General features: G+C 41.2%; 1 protein-coding gene across 1 annotated transcript in view; it reads left to right on the forward strand.

Moving 5' to 3' along the window:
* prex1 (phosphatidylinositol-3,4,5-trisphosphate-dependent Rac exchange factor 1) overlaps positions 1–18,900 on the forward strand; it is a 60,685-nt gene extending 41,785 nt beyond the window's left edge. The window contains exons 17-40 of the mRNA XM_085915178.1: positions 257–349; positions 1,533–1,681; positions 1,756–1,841; positions 3,568–3,707; positions 4,279–4,423; positions 4,619–4,794; positions 4,931–5,092; positions 5,806–6,016; positions 7,096–7,363; positions 7,837–8,055; positions 9,902–9,990; positions 10,448–10,530; positions 11,094–11,184; positions 11,296–11,424; positions 11,560–11,601; positions 11,854–12,071; positions 12,383–12,485; positions 13,258–13,401; positions 14,513–14,627; positions 15,080–15,146; positions 16,045–16,220; positions 16,306–16,408; positions 17,076–17,143; positions 17,222–18,900. Coding sequence (XP_085771304.1) covers positions 257–349; positions 1,533–1,681; positions 1,756–1,841; positions 3,568–3,707; positions 4,279–4,423; positions 4,619–4,794; positions 4,931–5,092; positions 5,806–6,016; positions 7,096–7,363; positions 7,837–8,055; positions 9,902–9,990; positions 10,448–10,530; positions 11,094–11,184; positions 11,296–11,424; positions 11,560–11,601; positions 11,854–12,071; positions 12,383–12,485; positions 13,258–13,401; positions 14,513–14,627; positions 15,080–15,146; positions 16,045–16,220; positions 16,306–16,408; positions 17,076–17,143; positions 17,222–17,264 — 3,120 coding nt within the window. The 3' untranslated portion in view covers positions 17,265–18,900. The remainder of the gene's footprint in view (positions 1–256; positions 350–1,532; positions 1,682–1,755; positions 1,842–3,567; positions 3,708–4,278; positions 4,424–4,618; positions 4,795–4,930; positions 5,093–5,805; positions 6,017–7,095; positions 7,364–7,836; positions 8,056–9,901; positions 9,991–10,447; positions 10,531–11,093; positions 11,185–11,295; positions 11,425–11,559; positions 11,602–11,853; positions 12,072–12,382; positions 12,486–13,257; positions 13,402–14,512; positions 14,628–15,079; positions 15,147–16,044; positions 16,221–16,305; positions 16,409–17,075; positions 17,144–17,221) is intronic.
* The last annotated feature ends 1,125 nt before the right edge of the window (positions 18,901–20,025 follow it).

A 20,025-nucleotide genomic window follows, 5' to 3' on the forward strand; every position in this document is an offset into this window, starting at 1 on the left:
ACCGTAGTATATAGTGTGTTTAACATTGCATTCTCATCAGACATCCTTACTTTCGTACTGTTACATGAGCAGGTCATAATATTAATGACAGAGCTAATGGCTGACGACAGCAACGATGATCGACTGCTAACAGTTCCAATAAAAAAAAAGAGCAGTATTATCTGTGTGAAGGCAGAATATTCGATAGAGCCGCAAGTGGCCAATAACTGTACGTGCTAGACAGGTTAAATTGAGTCATTCAATCTTTGTGTGCTAGATTCACCCCGAGGAGGAGGATTACGGCTTTGAGATTGAGGAGAAAAACAAAGCCATTGTGGTGAAGTCTGTGACCAGAGGCTCACATGCAGAGGTAACACACACACGCACAAACACACGCACTCAATGTTCCTTCCCCCTGCCTCATGGCATTAGTTCCTGTAGGTAATGGCTGTCTAATGTTTGGACGGCTGCTGTCCATCTCTTTCTTTCCCTGGAGGAGCTTTGTTGTGATTGGATGTCGGGCCACTGGGCAGGTCCACTCACATCTCCTTCAAAAAATAAGACACACAACAAGTAAAATACAATGTGCCACATGGTGGACTGGAGGTTTGTTTTGAACACATGCAAGGCACTTTGAGCTACACTCCAAATTCTTAGCTCTAGGCAGAGGATGTTTTTGTGTGTGAATGGATTTTATTTATACAAATCAGCCATATGGACAATTTAGTGTTGATCCAAATGAAGATCATTTGGTCTTGACAAACGTCTCAACTCTACTTGGTGCCATTTCTTTATGTCATTTCAGTTTCCCACATTGCTCTCCTTCTCAGAGTCTGGATAACCTCTCTGTTTCTCTGTACTGTTTTCACAGTAGACCCTCAATCTCTGCTCTCTTTTCTCCATTCCTCTCTTTCCCACTTTGTCTTTTATTCATCATCCTCAGTGTCCCCAACCTCTCCACAATAATACCCTTGGTAGTTGTGACACAGCCTGTGTGACAGAACATTGAATGCGGCTCAGCTGATTCCCATGGGGCTCTCAAAGGGGTTCTCACACACTCACTCACATGCACGCACGCGCAGGCACACACACACAGCCTTTTGACTATGATACTATTACATCAAGTCAGGCAAACTCGTCTCTGCTCCTCCCGGTCATTCATCCATCCTGGGCCGTTATCCAGAGCCGAGGCCCCAGCTCAGCCAAGGCCACCCCTCCGGATGTGTGTCCAGGACACTGGACTCACACAGGGCACACAGTCTTCTCACAACGTGACTCCATTTCATGTCCTATAGGTCGCCATGTAGTTCCTTAAAGCTTGTTCCCGACAAAAACAAACAAAGTATGCATCAGATGTTACATTGTAGTGACAGTGAATGCTCTTTATTATTATCAAAACTTCACAGTGCATTGAACCTGTTAACACAAGCGCTGAGCGGTAATACTCAAATTCAACGCAGTCCTCGAGACACTGCTAACTATCCGACTGCAAGCATAGTGGGACGGTGTGACCTATTATTAAAACGGTCATGCGTGTCCATCTGTCCATCCAGATGGCAGGTCTGCAGGTGGGCAGGAAGATCCACACCATCAACGAGGACCTGTTGTTCCTCAGGCCTTTCGCTGAGGTGGAAACCATGATCAACCAGGCCTTCTGTGTACGACGCTCCCTGCGGCTGCTGGTCACCACCAAAGCCAAGGAGTAAGTCAAAGCACACACAAACACATGCACTCAAGCATGGGCTGCTCCAGTCTGGCTGGTTATTTCTCTTCCAGGATCGTGAAGGTCCCTGACAACCCAGACAGCCTTTCCTTTAGATTACGGGGCTCGGCCCCCCCTCATGTCTACGCCGTAAGGAAAGGTGAGTCACCTGTTGCATTGACTGCATGAAATGAATTCCCCTGTGGCATGTAGTCTCGAGTAAATGTCCACATTGCCAGATTTGGAACCCCTTTTAAGTGCCTTTTGAAATACTTGAAATGACAATTTTTGATAATTAGCTATGGAAAATTACACATAAACGACCAGCTATGGTTTCATAATCTTAAGAAAGAATATATTAAAAGTTTTAGTTACTGAGATATTAGGGAATATGTTACTGCATGTTGTCAATGGAGATGCAAAAGGCATTCCTTGTGGAGGTCACCTGGAACAGTATTAGAACTAGAAAGTAGGTGGTTGCGAATTCCAATTTTTGTCACATTATCAACTTGTAGTCCTTCATAGATCCTTCAAGTTTGTCAGTTGGAGTTATACTGTCATCATGGAGAAATTAAGGGAATTCAGATCAAATGTGAGCGTTTGCAATCTAATCAAGAAGTTTCTTGGGAAAGACTACTATTCCACTTTATCTAACCCATTATTGCTGACGGAAGTAACTTCCTTTGACAAAGGTAATCAATTCCAATAATAATCAAAACAAAATGTCTGTATTAGTTAGTTGCTAATACTAACAACATTAGTTGTGCATCAGAATCATTAGTGCTGATGAACTTTGCTATGTTCACTGGCAAAGTAGTTTTGCTAATGACTAGTGTGCAGCAGCCGAGGTGTAATTGAATTTACATTTCCTCAACTCACTTCCGGGCCTCATATATTTTGCACCCAGGGCCCCAATGTTTGGCGATCTGTGCACATATTTCAGCAAGCTTATCCTTACAATGACACCATCAGTGCTGCTAACTGCTTTGAAAGCGTTTATGGTGTCAAAAAGACAAATAACTCGACTGAAGATGAGGTAACTCTAGCCTTTAGCCACCTGTTCCATTCTGCCCTTAGTGAGCCTTTATTGGCTTTTCTTATGACCACCTGTCACCCATACAACATTTGGTCAAGGTTCAAATCCTTAAAAAGACCAAACTCTACTTCACAGACACTTCACATTATGCCACTTTTGTGCACAATTCCATAAACGTAACCCGAACCGAAGCTGTTTCAAACTGCAATCGAACGTTAATCACCTAAGTCAATTTCCCTCTGTGCTGTCCAATTCGGGATCCAGCAGTGTTGTAGTTAGGCAACACCTAAGGGAGGAAATGATGCAAGAGATATTTTTAGATGGGTGTGATGCAGATAATGGAGGTGTTGATTGGGCATCCATTCGGTAAATCCATTAGGGGCTCGGAACAGCATGTTGTGGGGAAAAAATGGATGTCTGTTTCTTTCAACAACAAAAACAGAAAGATGATGTTCCAAAACGCCTCAAATGAATTTTATTTGAGAAAAAAAAAATGAAATGCAGTGGAACCATTAGAATTTCATCACATTTTGTTCTGATTTTAAACCCAATACAAAAGAATGGAAATATTCATCACCAGGTTAAAACTTTTATTAAGCTGGTAAAAAAAAACTAAAAAGCAACATTTAATAATGAGAAGTAGTTTCTCATTCTTTCATATTCAGTATCACAATTTTATTAATCAAAAGAATAAAACAATGTGGTTATGGTGACGCTTACTGAGCTGAGGTTTTGCAAGATTTTCCTGACCTTCAGTGACATCATGCATTACACGCACACAATTTATTTATTTAAACAATGCATTGCTGTCTCTCTGGTTCCAACTGATCTCACCTTTGACCCTATGCAGGCTGGGAGGCAGCGGGGGCAGGGCTTCAGCCCGGTCAGGTCATCCTGAAAGTCAACGGCAATAACGTCAACCGCAGTGACTACCAAGAGGTTCTGGAGCACTTCAGCGCACAGCAGACTAACCTCGAGCTTCCCCATGTGGTGAGACGACACGCACGTACAAATCAAACATGCGGATACTCTATTACTATTTGTAGTCTGCAGAAAACATTCACATTCCCACTGTTTTGGCTTCAGCTCTGGGCCACATGGTGTTTTTCATCATTTGTACTGAAAAGCAATCTCCCAAAATAAATGACATGTAGGTTTGTCAATCACTTTTGCCAATAATGTCTTGGTTTAATTTTGTACTTTGTTAAGTCCTGTTTGAGTTCAGAAGGTCAGTCTTTATTATACTCAGCCAACATCCAATCTCTAACCCTCACGTCTGGGTAACAGGAAGTTAGTGGTGCCAAGCGGTTTTTCACAGAGCTTTAAACAGAGTGGGATGTGTACTGTAGTGTTTTGCTTTCTTTTAGGCATTGCCGCCTACTATACTCTTTCCAAAGCCCCTTCGCTTATATACACTGTCTTGCTTTAACTACTGGAATTCTGAATATAACTTTGGACACATTTGATAATTTATGATTACAATTGACAATAAGTTACCAATTTATTGTTGAAAAATGTTATTACCTGATCTAGCATTTAATATTCATTTCTGCATCCTCAGTGTCAGTGGGTGTACCGTGCTTTTGAGGACGTGGAAGAGCTTCTAGGCCAGCCAGTTTCAGCTGACAAAGAAGAGAGCTCATTCAAGCCTTACCCGATAGAAAATGGCTCTGACCACAGTGAGGAAAATGGCACCAACGGAACAGGTGACCGATAACGTGCACCCCCTCACCCTCTTTTTCTAAATATTTCTCGTTATTCTTTTTATAAATGTACCCGGGGATGATTAAAATCTTATGACACTATGTTAGATGTGCTGATGCTTTGCTGAATGACAGACTAGGTATTCATGTTTTTCTTTCATATGTCTTTTTCTATGCACCCCCCCCCCCTCCCTCCAGATTACAGACTGGGAAGCCTTTCTCTCTCTGACGACACACCGCTGATCAACTTGACTGTGGATAATGTCCACCTGGAGCATGGAGTCCTCTATGAATACGTCAGCACCGCTGGGATCAAGAGCCATGTTTTGGAGAAGATAATGGAACCCAAAGGTTGCTTTAGCCTCACTGCTAAGGTGGTTATACTTTGCTGATGAATTGGTTTTAGGGATTTGCTAGGTTCCACCTAGGCAGAATTCGTGTGTGTGCGTGTGTGTGTCCATGTCACGGAGTATATTTCTTAAACGCTTTCTCGACTGTCTCTTCACGCAGATTCTAGAAGCATTCTCTAGTGACGACAGGCAGTTTGTGAGTAACTGCAGCCAGCTCATCTCGCAGAATGACAAAGTGGTCACCATGCCACAGTATGAGTTCAGGCAGATCTGTGATACCAAGCTGGAGAGTATCCGATGGCGCATCAACCGTTACCGGCAGGTATGGAAGCCTCCTAGTCTTGTTTTAGTAAACATAAACTATTTCAGATCTTTGTGGAGATATTTTGGCCCACCCTTCCTTGCAGAATTGCATAAATGAGCTATTTATAGCACTCAATCACATTCAAGGCCAGACTTTGACTAGGCCACTCCAAAATCTTTTTTTTAAGCCATTCAGAAATTGAGTTGCTGGTTTGTTTTGGATTGTTGTCCTGCTGCAGAACCCAAGTGCGCTTTAGCTTGTGGTCACGAATTGATGACCGGAGATTCTGGCTGAGAATTTTTTAGTAACGAACAGAATTCAGGTTTCTATGAATCCCAGCAAGTAATCCAGCTCCTCTAGTAGTAAAGCAGCCCCAGATTAATTTTGGTCAGTAGTTGTTTGCCTTGAAACTCTGCCCATTATCTCCCATATTGTGGAGTCATTGCTAACGTGAATTGGAACAAGGGAAACAGGAGAGAAAACTGCATACATTTTGAGATTTTGAAAATAAATACATTTTCTTAATACATTTTCATGGCACTGTATGTTGTTCTTCACTCGTGTTGTGATACTTTCAAAATACATTTTCATGGCACTGTATGTTCTTTACTTTTGTTGTGGCACTGTATTAGTATTAAATGTTATAGGACTGATTGCCATTGCCCTTTTCTGCTACAGTGATAATCAAGAATCGTATTTACTTCATCAATTCTTAATTGTTTTCTCCCAAGTTCTCTTTGGAACTGCGAAACATGGCCTGGCCCACCTTCAGGCAAGCTAACATTCGAGCCCACCCGCTGAGCTGCATGGACTTTGTTCCGACCAACTTCCAAGTCAACCAGATGCAGGTTTCCTACCCCAAAAGTGCTACCTCCGCTGGCAGGACTTTTAGTATTCGCTTTGGACGGAAGAACTCTCTGTATGGTCTCGACCCGGATCAAGGTAGTACCATATTTATTGATAAATAATTGTACACTATGTTTTCAGAACAATGCAATACTCTCATATTCCTTTGAATCCTTTGAGGTCAGTCTGTGACGGTATGAGTAGTAATAGCAGACCGACTTAACAGCAACTCAGCAATCACTCTGTCTAATTGATCTTTATGGCCATTTAAATCCCACAGAGCAGGGAATGGAATGCCATTAGTTTGCTACGGCAGTTCCCATAGTAAATTTGAAGAGCGATTCGCCGTTTGGACCCCACTAGCCCTTGGCCACGTTCTTGCTACTGACCTGAAAATGAAAAGTGACTGAAACGTTTGCCAACGCAGGAATGTGATGGCGCTACAGCAAAGGTCAAAGGGCAGAGAAAAGCAGACTTTGCGTGTATATGGAAAAAAAAAGTCTTGGCACAATAATTCGTTCGGCAAAACAATGCAGGATTTATATGATTCTTCTTTGTTTGTAGTAGAGTTCCTTTTTGACTCTGAAATAGTCAAATAATTTTATCCACTCTCATGAGAAATGTAAATGCAGTGCAGCTGTCTAGACGACATCTCATGCAGTTGCATCGTTCCTGTCAGGCCTTGCACTCTGTCAGACATCTGCCTTGCAGTTGCATTGAGCAGATGTTCTCTTTCATCTAAATAATGGAGCTTTTTAAAACTGAGGACTGGGCACTGCTTTATGTCAACGTTGCTAATAATACTCACTGTGGGTCCAAAGTGGGATTTCTCAGGTTACTGCAGCTTGTTTTATCTTTTAACTAAAGTAAACATTTAACCTAACTCAGCTTGTCAGCCACGGGAGTGCATCTCAATAAGTTCGTTCCTAAACGGAAAGCAGACAAAAGTGTTACTTCATAACATTGAAACATCTGTTGTGGATATCAATGTCAGACAGTCAAGTCTGTTTTTCACCCACCGCAGCCCGAGTGTTTTCTACTCTGCCCTCTGCAATTCTTGATTCCATTCTATACACATCTGCAACTCTGTTATCGCGAATCGTCTCTCGATTGTATTTGAGCCTATCCAAACTCCAAGCTACTGGATTCTACTCTGCTCTTCCTTTTATTTTCAGCCCAACTGAACCCTATGTCACACACCCAGCATTGTGTGACAAGCATGGGAGCTCCTTCTTGGAACTCTTCGGGCCTGGAAGGGGAGGACGGAGAGGAGTCTATGAATGGGGGCGAAGGTTTGACAGACAGCCGAGGTTACGGCGAAGGCGGCTTGAGCTTTTTGCTCAAGCAGGAAGACACAGAGACGCAGGACGCCTACCTTCACTTGTACAGCCGCCTGGACGTTGCTGTTAGAGAAATGAAGCAATATGTGGCTCAGATAGATGTGTAAGTAGGCATCGGTTGATTGTTCTCTTGTCTTTCGCTCAACAGGATATCATGACTTATCTTATCAAAACATTGGCCTAGACGTTTATGCGCGTCTCGCCTCCACAATGATATTTAGAAAACTCTGTGGAAAGAGTCGGGAGTTGTCAAGCCCACGTCATCATTTGGGCTTTTTTTTTTTTTGGCTGTGCGCTTTGCTTTGTTTAAAGTCGAGTATTTAAAAAAGGAACATTCTTCAGGCCCAAAATGTTTATGGGCCAGGTCAGCGCATGAATAGAAGAGAGACCTACATGCTCATTGTGAGTCTGTACCGAGGAAGGGGTGTAACATGCAACATCGAGTGGAATGTTTGATAGTGAGGGAGTCTTTGTCTTGTGACATGATGCAGAGTACATGATTAGCACTCTAAAATGACTCTGTTCATCAGGTTCTTTTTCTTTACTGACTTTTGTTTTTTTCTTTGATTTCTCTAGTCTGTTGTCATCCATCACCGAGCCCACACAGATCCAGACAGGTGGGGGAGACGCTCCCGTCTATGAGACCGGCCAGCCCCCTTCTTTGGGCCCCTCTGAAGACGGCTGCGACCAGGACAAAGTGGAGCAAGGTGGCATCAAGAGGGTTTGCTTCAAGGTCAACGAGGAGGACCAGGAGGACTCGGGTCATGACACAATGAGCTACAGAGACTCCTACAGGTGACTGAATCATGTCCTGAGATTTACGTATAGCTTCTAATGCCAACTACACTTGAGATATCTTTACTCATTCGGCAGTTTTTCCATTATTGGATGAACAAGTTCTTAGTGTTGTCAAGTGGAGACACAGGAAACCCTTGTCTCACACCTGGATTAAGCATGAGCAAGTGTTTAAACTGGTTTACTGACTTCACAAAGCTATAATGCAGCTCATTTCCCCCCTTTGGAGCCTGACAATTCATTCCAGATGTTGGCATCTTAATTTAAGATTGCGGGGCTAAAAATGACTTCAAAATGTTTTGGTCTGATCCGGTTATGTAATTTGCTTATTGTGAGCTCACTCATGATGTGTGTGTAATGTGTGTGTGCCTCACTGAGGCCTGCCCTCCACCACCCACAAAGATGCACTTATTGGTTGTTGGTGCGGTGGGACGGTCTATAATAGAGCCAAGCGCTTGGGGTGCGGCCTTCTGGCCCGGTCTCTCATTAAGGCTCAGCCACAATGTGTGGAACTACCTCATCGCAATAGGATGTGATGGAAAATGTAGGCCAGGGCCAGGCTTTGTTTGTTTGTTTGCTTACGAGTTTGACAATAACGTCAAGATTACGGTAGGACGGTATATTTTTTAATGATCAGTCTTGCGCAATGTTGAGAGCTGTACTATTTGAAAAGAGAGAAATAAGATGAAACTGGTCTACACTCACAGATGGGTAATAATGAATGTCACTGCAGTAATTGTATGCAAATATCATGACCGAGGAGCTTCTGTTGAAAACTGCAATAGGCTGTAAATCTCTTGTGGGATCCTAATTCCTCTGAGAAGAGGAGTAGTGAGTTTGAAGCACGTTGTTGATCCCTCGTTGCTTCTTGTTCTTCAATTAGTTTTTTTTTTCGTCTCCTGGGTTTTGAATTGAACTGAAATTATGTTCTGACATCATCCCCTAGTAATGTAATTACTAGAATACACAGCTGTCCAATATAGTCTTGACTTTAAATGACTTGCATCTCTATTTCTGTACATATGTTTAGTAAATGGTAAATAGTACTCATATAGCATTTTATAACATTGTGAATAATTCATTCAATTATTATCTGGAATATCATGTGACGTATTATAGGATAGTACATCATATTATATTCACTGCAGCATTCACAAACACACTCATTAGATTAGCTGGATTGCTTGCTTGTATGAGTGTGGCAGTGACTAAAAATAGTGAGCCTGAGCCAAACTGGCGACAGATTGCCATGTTAACACTATCCGCTTAATTGCTGCCATCCTGCCCAACTCACCGAGCAGACACACACATGAAAAACCACAAACACTCAGGCAGGTGAAGACTGTCCATTGCTCCCCTACTGTGCTATTCAGGATGAAGACAAAAGCAGTCTTGTCTTGTGGTTGCACGGTGGACTTACTGCTTGGCCATCCATCATTTGTTTGCACTCTGTGAATCATTTGCAACACCTCTGAGCCACTCAAGTACACACAATTAAAATTGCTGTATCATTTAAGCCTCGTAAATCGTACACTCCTGCAAATCCTGTTGAAACTTGTCAACATAGGCCTATAAATACCTCAAAAAGTACCAGGTCTGCACATTTACTGTATTCTAGTTTGACTCTGTTTTCCACATTTAAGTAATAATAGCGTACGCTGCTACACTATTTTGAAAGCTTCTTGTTAGTATCACAGAAGAGACATTTATTATCAGAAAGTTATTTGACTGCATAATTTCAAGATAAATCCTGTCAAACCTCCTCGGTGTTCTCAGAGTAGAATACCACCTTTAGTTATTTGTCGCATTTTAACTGTGTTGTTGTTTTTATGTGCTTTTTCATCAGTGAATGCAACAGTAACCGAGATTCCGTTCTTTCCTACACGAGTGTGAGGAGTAACAGCTCTTACCTGGGGAGTGATGAAATGGGATCAGGTAACAAAAAGCTGAAGAGAAAATGTAGTATGGCAACACTTTTTGTTGTCGTTAGGTATTCATCCAAAATGACACACTCTGTCTTTTTATCTGCTCTCACACACTTTCAGTCCTTTCTTTTATTTATTTTTTTCCTGCCGGGCATCTCGCCACATTGTAAAATAATCCCGCTCCAAAGCGAGAGCCGACACAAGGAAAAATGTGTCGCTGCAACTAACACAAACAAACATATCTGCACAAACAGTTTTTCTTTGCGTCATTTTCAAGAAGTCTGATCAGTTTTGTAAAATGTATCCTTATTTAAGGTAGAGTAAGTTTGCTCCAGAGATCCTGCTTCATAGGAGATAATGCTGACAAAACATGAAACGAATACTTGCCACTCATTGCAGAAATCAATATATGTTGGTGTTGGGGAAAAAAAGAATTATGTGTGTAAACCATGTGGTCTGCTTGCTAGGGGATGAGCTGCCTTGTGACATGAGGATCCCCTCAGACAAACAGGACAAGCTGCATGGCTGTCTTGAGCACCTTTTCAACCAGGTAGGTTCACTTTGGAATAAATGTGCTGTTTGTACAGTATGTGTACTTTTGTGCAGCACTTAAGTGATTCTCAATATTTGGCAGAAGAAGATTTTTTGGGTGGAATAAAAATCACAGACTACAAATAAAATGTACAAAATTGAACATTTGAAATACTGTCAAATATTAGAACAAAGCTTGTAGCTAGTATGCATTTAGCCCATTACTCTTTCAATTAAATACAGTAATTTTTTCTACTTTTCAAACATTGTACATTTTCAAGTATAATTGAGTTGTATTTAACTGTCGTAAAATACATAAGCATTTTATTTTTAGGACCTGTTTATTTTTAAATAGATGATCATATTCGTGTACATTTGGCACGTTTCCACTTGGGCACTTATCCCAAATGGACAAATGTTCTTGTTGATTGGTCACTTCCGTGTGACTGCTTACACTTGGTAGGGACATGGAAGTGTTGCATAACAACAACAACAAAAACCTCAGTTTTCAGTTAATACTGCAAATGTGTTTGCATTCCTGTGCGAGCACTTATTTTGAGTTTTTGTGTGTATTGCACGCAGGTTGACTCCATCAACTGTCTCCTCAAAGGGAGTGTGATGACCAAGGCTTGTGAGGAGACCAAACACTTTTACTCTGACCACAGCCAACCAGGTTCATATTTGTTTATGTGTGTATATTCACATGTATGTGTGAGACTGTCTGAAATTATGTTCACAGCTACTGATACTGTACACACACTTATGGCTGGCTTTATCTGGACAGAGTTTCGCCAGACAGAAGACTGGACGGTTCGTTGCCGTTATGTCATCCACAAAAATATCCAGGAGGACCCTTGGAACCTTCCCAGCTCTATTAAAACTCTAGTGGAGAACCTGCAGAAATTTGTCGATGGTTTGTTCAATGCGTGCACACCCGCCACTGCATGACTATATTCAGAGCAGCCATAATATTAACAGCATGTATAGTTTTGTATTGCGCATACTCACAATTATCACTACATATTTTTTTTCTTTCTTATTTTTTCAGATGGAAAGAACCAACTTCTCTTGGCCCTGCTTAAATGCACAGGTAAGGTACTGCAACACATTTTTGTTTTTAATGTCATGGACACGTATTCGTTTTTCATATATTGACTGTCATCTATGATATAGAATCTGACAGCGTGAATCAAACCACTGAATTATTATCAGCAAACTTTTGATTGCAACTCTAGTATTGAATCTGTAATCTAGATTGTGCAGATGTATACTTCATATTGTGGCTGGTCTGTGTATGGTTGGAGGTAATAACCTTCATTTTCTCCCCCCCCCCCCCCACCAGACACAGCTCTGCAGCTCCGGCGCGATGTCATCTTTTGCCAGGCCGCCACGGCTGCCGTGTGCACACTGGCTGAGCAGCTACTGGCCGCATTACGATGCCGCTTCAACAACGCTGGCGAGTACCAGGAGGACAGCAAGGAAACTAGCCGCAAATGGCTAGAACAAATATCTGCCATTGGTGTGCTGGTGCACTTGCAGTCTACGCTAGCGCCGCATGTGGTGAGGACAAGTAACACATTGATGCGACGACTTTCATGCAGGGCTGTCCAAATCCGGTCCTCGAGGGCCACTATATCAGGATCATATGAGACTTCTGCAGAGCTTGAGGAGGGAAATATCTCAAATGCGGGATAGTGGCCCTCGAGGACCGGATTCGGACACACTTACACGACATGATATAAACTAAGGCATTGGGCCACCTTGAAGAAATTGATTAAGAGGTTTGTTTGAATATTTTGGTGCATGTTTTATATCAAAACTGTCTTGCTTTTGCATTTTCTCTACCTACCTCATCTCCACCCCGCCTGCAGAAAGAAGAGCGGACCATGCTAGAAGACACCAAGGCGGCTCTGTCTGACTTGGACAAAGTCACAGTGTTCTTCAAGCAACTGGAGGATGAATGTCTAGTTGCAAGTAAGCTACAAAGACGTATTCAGTGAGTCCAGTCCAGCCCAGTCAAACCAGGCTGCTGGTGATGAGCAGCTGTTTGAGTCAACAGAATTGGAATAAAGTTCCATTATGTATGGAAATGATCACAAGAATTGTGCAAATTCTGCACCTTTCCATGTCTGTCTACATGATGTAAAAGTGTTTTTTTTTTTTTTTTTATGTTTTACTGAAGTTGTATTACAGTATAGTTGAATGATAAGTAGTGGCAATGTTCCTTGGACATTATTGATCCAACAACCCAGGATTATTGGCATTGTGAAAAGTGCATTCACCACATAGTGTCTGCCAGGTGCATCTCAGCCAATTTCACAGGCTTACAGCTTGAAGGCTTTTTAAGGAAAATGCTGACCCAAAAGGAAACTCTTTAAATGTCATCAGTTCATTTTTTCTGAGTGGTGTGTCGTAATTGTAAAAATCCCTTTACTGCTTTCACAGATGCCAACAGATATGTCGCGCCAGTGTTTACTGTAATAAAATCACGAGAAGCATAGATGTGATTTATGGAGAAGAGGCAAACTATATTCTTCTTTTTACACTCCAGTGCAACTAATATATTTTAGGTTTGCTCTTGCTTTTAAGTAATAAAACCATGCAAGTGCCAAGTAATGTTTTTCTGTCTCTAACAGCACTGAACATTTTTCAATTTAAAAAAGAAAAAAATGGCAATCACTACTTTCCCCCCCCATTGTATTTGTATGTTAACTGTCTTGATAATGGCTCTTTGTGTGTGTTGTAGACTCACCGGTGTGCTACCAGGTGGAAGGGAGCCGACAGGCCCTGAAGGTGACGCTCTACTTGGATAGCTGGCACTTCAATGAGCTGCCCAGTCGGCTGCAAAACGGCGCCAACCTCAAACTTCACACCATTCTCTTCACCAGAGGTATGCAGGAGCCAAAGGGCCAATCTGTTTTTGGAAACGGATGACTCTGTATAACAGCTCACTCAAACAATGTCCCTTCTACATATACGGTATTGTCGTTCTATGTAAGCAGTCTAAGTTATCAGCTGCCAAAGTGTACACATCTATCCAAACCGACGTTAAACACCTGACCAGAGAGAGAGACGTAAAAAAATCATCCATAAGCATCTGAATGCTTTGTTAATTAAATAAATATCTCACAGTGTTGTTCAGGAAAGGTCAGTGAAAAGACAAGCTTTAAACGTCAGACTTCATACATTACTGGGGGTCTCCGTTGCCCTCATTACACACTGAAGTGCTATTATTAATTGTCTAAAGCCATTTGCTTACCCACCTTTACTTTCCCCCTTCACTTCACAAGTGCTCTGTTTCAGCTCAATGTGAATACTTCACCTCATGCATCATGGAGCTAAGCGCCAAAAAGTCATTAATTTTCCACAGACAATGGCTAGTTGGAACACTTATCCAACCAAAGCACTCATATGCTGCTCATATGTTTGTTAAATGTGTGCAATATGAAGCTGTATATTGCCCTCTAGTGGAAAAATGTTTTCTACAAATGGAAAAGAAGAGTGTCTTGTGATTTGATTGGCGGTAGTAACTCACGAAATGGTTTTTAGCCTTGTGAACCTAACTTTTTACATAGAGACAAATAAACAGACATTTTACAATTTAATAAAAAATAACTATACAGCATGTGGATTGAGATGATTCTTTACCAGAATTCAAAGTTGTACATTTTGGTTTGCATCATGGCTTTGTTGTAAAACAACATATACATATAATATGCAAGTGAGTGGATATCAAGTGCTTGAATTGTATTTTTTTATTCATCCACATACTATTAGAGGGGAAGTCATGTTAAAATGCTTCTTTACAATAAACATTCTATACACCCGGATGAGTCTAAACAAAGTATTCTGAATAGCAAAGGTGTAAAGGCATAAAATAAAAAAAGTGACATATGTGTTGGATGTATGCATGGGCAAAGGGTTTCAGATTTGTTTATCGAAGGGAGTCTGCTGCAAAGATGAACAGTGATGATCTAACTCTTGCTTCCCCTTTTCTGCAGCACTGGAGCGCCCAGAGGGCGTATCCCAGCAGGACTACATCGCCATGGAGGAGTTCCAGCAGCGGACCAATGCTGTCTCCTTGGAGAAGGTCAAGGCCTACTACCGCAGACTCAGGTGCTCAGGATGCTCGCCGTTAAGATAATTAACTTTGGTGGTGTTCCTCGTGGGCTTCTCCTAAAGTAGTCCTAAACCATTTTAGGATGTATAGATATATTTAAAAATGAAAAGAACATAGTGATTTCCTTCCACCACGAAATTGTGATACATACGACTAAATACCCTTTAAATGTATTCTGAAAGACTATTGTCGTCTCTTTGTCTTTGTGGAATAACTGCAGGTGGCTTTCCGATGTCATTTTTCTATCCATGTGTCTTAAATTTCCTACTTCCCAGATGTCTGGAACGTTGTTAGTTTATCGTATTTGTCTGCTGCATCTTTGATCATTTTAGTGCAGGACTGTTGTGTGAATAATACTTCCATTATGATGTATTAAATGGATCAAATTAGTGTTCTTTTGAAAGAGAAATGTGAGAATTTGACACAAAAACGCTTTCTGTCACTATAGGGCCTTCTATTTGGAGAAGTCAAATCTCCCCACAGACTCAAACACCACAGCGATGAAGATTGATCAGGTAAATATTCACTTATTGTCAGTATTCTGCATTTTTCCTTTGTTAATTGCTTTTGCTGCTTTCTAATATCAAGTGTTATGCTACTCCTGCAACTTAAGTTCAGCTGTATGCAATGTTGTGACTGAATATATAAATGCAAGCACAGATACTGGGCCTTGAAGTTAGAGATCTTCGACCGAGCATTGGCAAAGTAAGATGAACTGGTGTCCGTCCTGTTCGCTCACTGGAAAACCCCCATTAGCTTGTCAAGAAATCTTCCATTAACTCCAACTAACATCAACACTTTAGCATCCCCTATCACTTCCATTTACTGTTTATCTCAGCACTGATTACATTTTAGAGCCCCAAACTGACGGTAGTGTGCATTTAGTTTCCTGTTACTGTATTAAAGTACTCCAGTGCATAGTTCTGGGCTAGCTTGTAGCATCTTGTTTGAGAGTTGTGATTGAATTCAAAGTGTCAATCTGGTCATTTTTTACAAAGTGTTGAAAATGGCTTGCTCTTATTGAAGATGCAATGTTGAACAAACCTGCAGTTTTTTGGAATCACCTGAATAGTGGGTTTTGTTCGGGGAGTAAGGTGACATTTGACATGAGGATCTAAATCTACATTGTAGAAAATGGAAACCAGATTTTAGTGTAATGGAGTTGAGTTCTGTAGCAAATGCAAACCATAACTACCACAATGAATGTATAGTTCTTGTAAAGAATCTTACATTTGATTGTGTACATGTCTTTAAAATCTTCTGGCACCTGACAATCTCAATCGTTGTCCAAATACAAATTGGATCAATCAAGTCCTTCCAAATATGATTGGCATGGGCACAGTTCAGCCTACCTGCCTGCCTGGGTGCCTGTCAGCCTGCCAGGAGTTGTTGACCCTTTCTTCCGTCCCACAGCTACTGCGACCCCTCAACACGTTGGACGACCTTTGTCGACTGATGCAGTCCTACGTCAACGTGCGCCCCGGTGCTCACGGCCACCCTTCGGGTGTCAGCGTACTGTGCGTGTCCTCCGAGCTGTGCAATCGCCTAGGAGCTTGTCACATTACCATGTGTGCTACGGGCATGCAGAGGTCAGCCTTGCTAATGCAGAACAGAGATGTCATTCCATGAGGGAGAACTTTGAACTCACATCTGATTTGTCTGTGCTCAATGCAGAAGCACTCTAAGTGTGACACTGGAACAGGCAATGATCCTTGCGAGGAACCACGGCCTCATGCCGCGATGCATCATGCAGACCATGGACATCATGCGCAAACAGGTAACCCAGTGAGATACTGACATTGAAGGAAATAAGAGTTTAGAACTGTCCTTCCCCTTGATTTCTTTGAAAATCAAATCAAATAAATGCCTTGAAGGATTGCATGCTCCAAAAAGACCAGGGAAGCATACCGATGCTTTTCTCTCTCCAGTGGACTTGATAATTGTAATGGTCTCCTTCAGAAGAGTATCGAAACAGCTATAGCTCATTCAGAATGCTGCAGCTCAGCTTCTGAGCTGAACAAAAGTGATCACAACCTATTACTCCAGTCCTAAAGACTTTACATTGGCTCCCAGTCAGCTATATTTTAAAATATGCTACATATTCTGAGGTCGGCAGACCCGGGTCAATTAGTGCAGCCCAGAGGTCAAAGCAAACACATCAGCATTTAGCTGTTATGCTGCACGCAAATGGAATAAGATGACAAGAGAATTCCAGTTAGCCTCAAGTGTAAATTAAAATCCACGTTAAAGATGATGCTCCGCCGTACATATGATTAATTTCTTTGACAATAACGCATGTTCTAAACTACTTTTTATTTCTGTATGTTGCTTTGAAATGTCTTAAATTCTCGTTTTGAAAGGGATACTTAATTTTTACTTCTGAAAATGACTATAAGTAAGTGAATATGGCTTTGAAATCTCATGTTTTCTCTGCCTGCCACCAGGGGGCAAGAGTTGAGCTCTCAGCTAAAAACCTCAAAGTGATGGACCAGATGCCGTCATCAGCACCACGGTACTAAATACACAAGTTCCTCAATGTATGACTTTTATTTAGGCGGAATTCCTTAATTCTGTTTTGTCCTTTTCACAGACTCTTCAAGCTATGTTTGCCGCCCTCAGATGGAGAACTCTGAAAACAAACAATTCAAAGACACACATGAAACAATCGAGTTTCTCGCCACTTTTTCTATCAAAACGACAGAACCCCTTCTCCACATGCTTTGTTGCCATGGATTCCAAACCCAAATATTAACTTGTCTGAGGCGCTCGATAGTATCTGGCTTCGGCTTTCAAGACCAACGCAACCTGAAGTTTCAAGACTGAAAGTTCTCATGAGAAGCAGCCTCATTTCTGCTTGAGTACTCTGCCTGCACAGATCTCATAAAAACGGAATTAACCAAACTAGCTGTAGCTCCCATCCGAAACTCAGAGGTTGTCAGGTTATTTTTTTTTGCCTCAAACTGCAACTTCGGAGGTCTGTCTGCGTTATCAAGACTGGTGTTCCACAGAGTTCAATGTTCGGACCCTGACCGAACAGTATTCATTTATGATTACTGGCAGAGTAGAAGCAAAAAGTCATGGCAGAGGAATTCAAAGTAAGGGTTTTTGGGGCGGATCAAACCCTGTGCATGTGGTTAACTGTGCAATTACTGTAGGCTTAGTGTGAGTACTGTATTGCGGCACTATATGAAGGATAGTTATTTATTGTGACTGAAAGGAGCGTTTCTTTGAATCCCTTACTTCAACCACACCAGGTTTTAAAGAATCTACTAGCATTCCAGCTGGCATATTGAACAGTATTTAAAGGACCAATGACCTGCCATTACTGCTTGTTTATTGTGATCTAATTTATGTAAGCTTTTGACAGGAGGTCTTTCATTCACATTCAGGGAGTATAAGGGAGGGGAATTGAGCAGAATCAGGACAAACAAAACAACGCACCATTTTGTCTCGTCAATGGATAGCGATATTTAATCATTGGTAAATTATTAATATATTCATTCAAATGTACTACCTGAAGGATTACCTTCTAATATTGATGTTTATTTTAACATTTTTAAAAGGTCAAAAGACTGCATATTAAAATAGACTCAGTGAGGGCATGTGACAGTGTTAGCAAAAAAAAAAAGTACTGTATAGAGTTGTTAGGTGGCGCTAAACAAAGGGATCATCGTAACATTTCATTGTACTACATGCAAGCCGTAACAATGGCAAGCGCCCATGTTAGCTTATGTCTTAAAGCAGACAAATAATGCCATATATTGGATTGGATATTTTTATGTCTCAAATATAGGATGTCAAAGTTTTGCTTTTTAAAAAAAAATGAATGGACACTCCGTCTATGACAAGTGTACCCTCGCCGATCAGTGTTGTTTTGGAAAAAGGTTTGAAAGACATTTCAGCGCTCTTGACATGCTGCATTCATTCGGCTGATGGCTTCTCCTACTGACTATTTATTCATAAGAAATCAGGACCCAAACCACATCCAATTCGGTGTCACGTCGAGCAACTTGCATTGCTTAATTGCCGCATCGGCTCATCTTCCATTTGCATTATTGGTTTCAATTTGCTAATGACTGCAGCATGTTGAATAAACAAGCATGTCATTGGTGATACGTTGTATTTACATTATTCTAATGTTTCTTACTGTATATATGCGATATTTGCAATTTTATCTTGCTTGAAAATAACTGTACAAAGGATCCTTGTTTCTAAAATTATCACTGTAAATGCAATCTTAACAAGCTAGTAAATAAAACGTTCCAAGTATGACAGTTCTTGTGTGTGGTATGGACAGTGAAACTTACTCCTGCTCATATTGTATGTAGTTGTGTTTCCATAAAATATGTAGCCGTTGCATAAGTGTTGTGATACTATCATTGGTCAAATATTCCGTTTCCAATGCAAATTAGATTTTGTGTTATTATGGTGACTATCAAAAATTGCGAGACAGTACAGCAGTGCTACATTTGAACCACAGTCGAATGAGGTACATAAGAGACTAAGAGAAGAAAGCTACACGCTCGTCAATATTTTATGAATATTGGCCATCAAATAGAAGCTTTCCTTGTATCCTAGTTACTGGAAGTTTTATTAGCAGTGCATAAGAGTCAAGCAATGCAATCAGCATCTGACACGTTTGGAGCAACTTTGCAAGGAAGAGTGAGTGGGAAAAGAATGACATGCCAGCAACGTTGCCCCAAAACCTGACTGTTCAAGTACAATAAGTGCTTCAACAATGTATTGTTAACCAGAGAGTACGGTGTGGACAGATTACACGACATCTTTTTTCAAATTTTAACGTCATCTTAGATTGTTCAGGTTATTTATTCAGCAGTGTGACGAAATAGTCATTTGTATGTCTCACAGTTTTGAAGAAAGGGATTCACATTTTGGATTCCTCTGTGTCGTGTTTGCATGTTTTCATGTTTGTGTGTTCTGTCCATGTCCTCTGGCTTCATTAGGGAAAGCTGGGGCCTATCTCAGCTGTCACTGGAGGAATTACATCCCTATAGAAAGACAACGATGACACTGGTAAGATTAGGAGCAAGGGTGGGCAAACTATGGCCCTTGGGCCACATAGGGCCCACTCCCTTGTTTTATTGGGCTCGTTGAGTGTTGAAAATATATTTAGCATGACACAGTCAGCTTGTTCAGAATCATGTTGCAAAGTGAAGGTCTGCCATACCAGTGAAAAAAGTGGTGTTCCACCGATTCTATAGTATTAGGTTGTAATATCACATTTCACCACTAGCTGGACAAAATTGTTGAATTGCACTTGCATTTGGGTCTAACGCTGTCCTATACGGCGTGAGTAGGTCTGATCATTTTTGCAGACTTGGAATGACATACAACATACAACCCCAAAATATTAAAATTTTGTGTGAGTTAATT

This window comes from Syngnathus leptorhynchus, chromosome 1 (genome assembly GCF_054491065.1).
Source record: "Syngnathus leptorhynchus isolate UIUO chromosome 1, UIUO_Slep, whole genome shotgun sequence".
Classification (NCBI taxonomy): Eukaryota; Metazoa; Chordata; class Actinopteri; order Syngnathiformes; family Syngnathidae; genus Syngnathus; species Syngnathus leptorhynchus.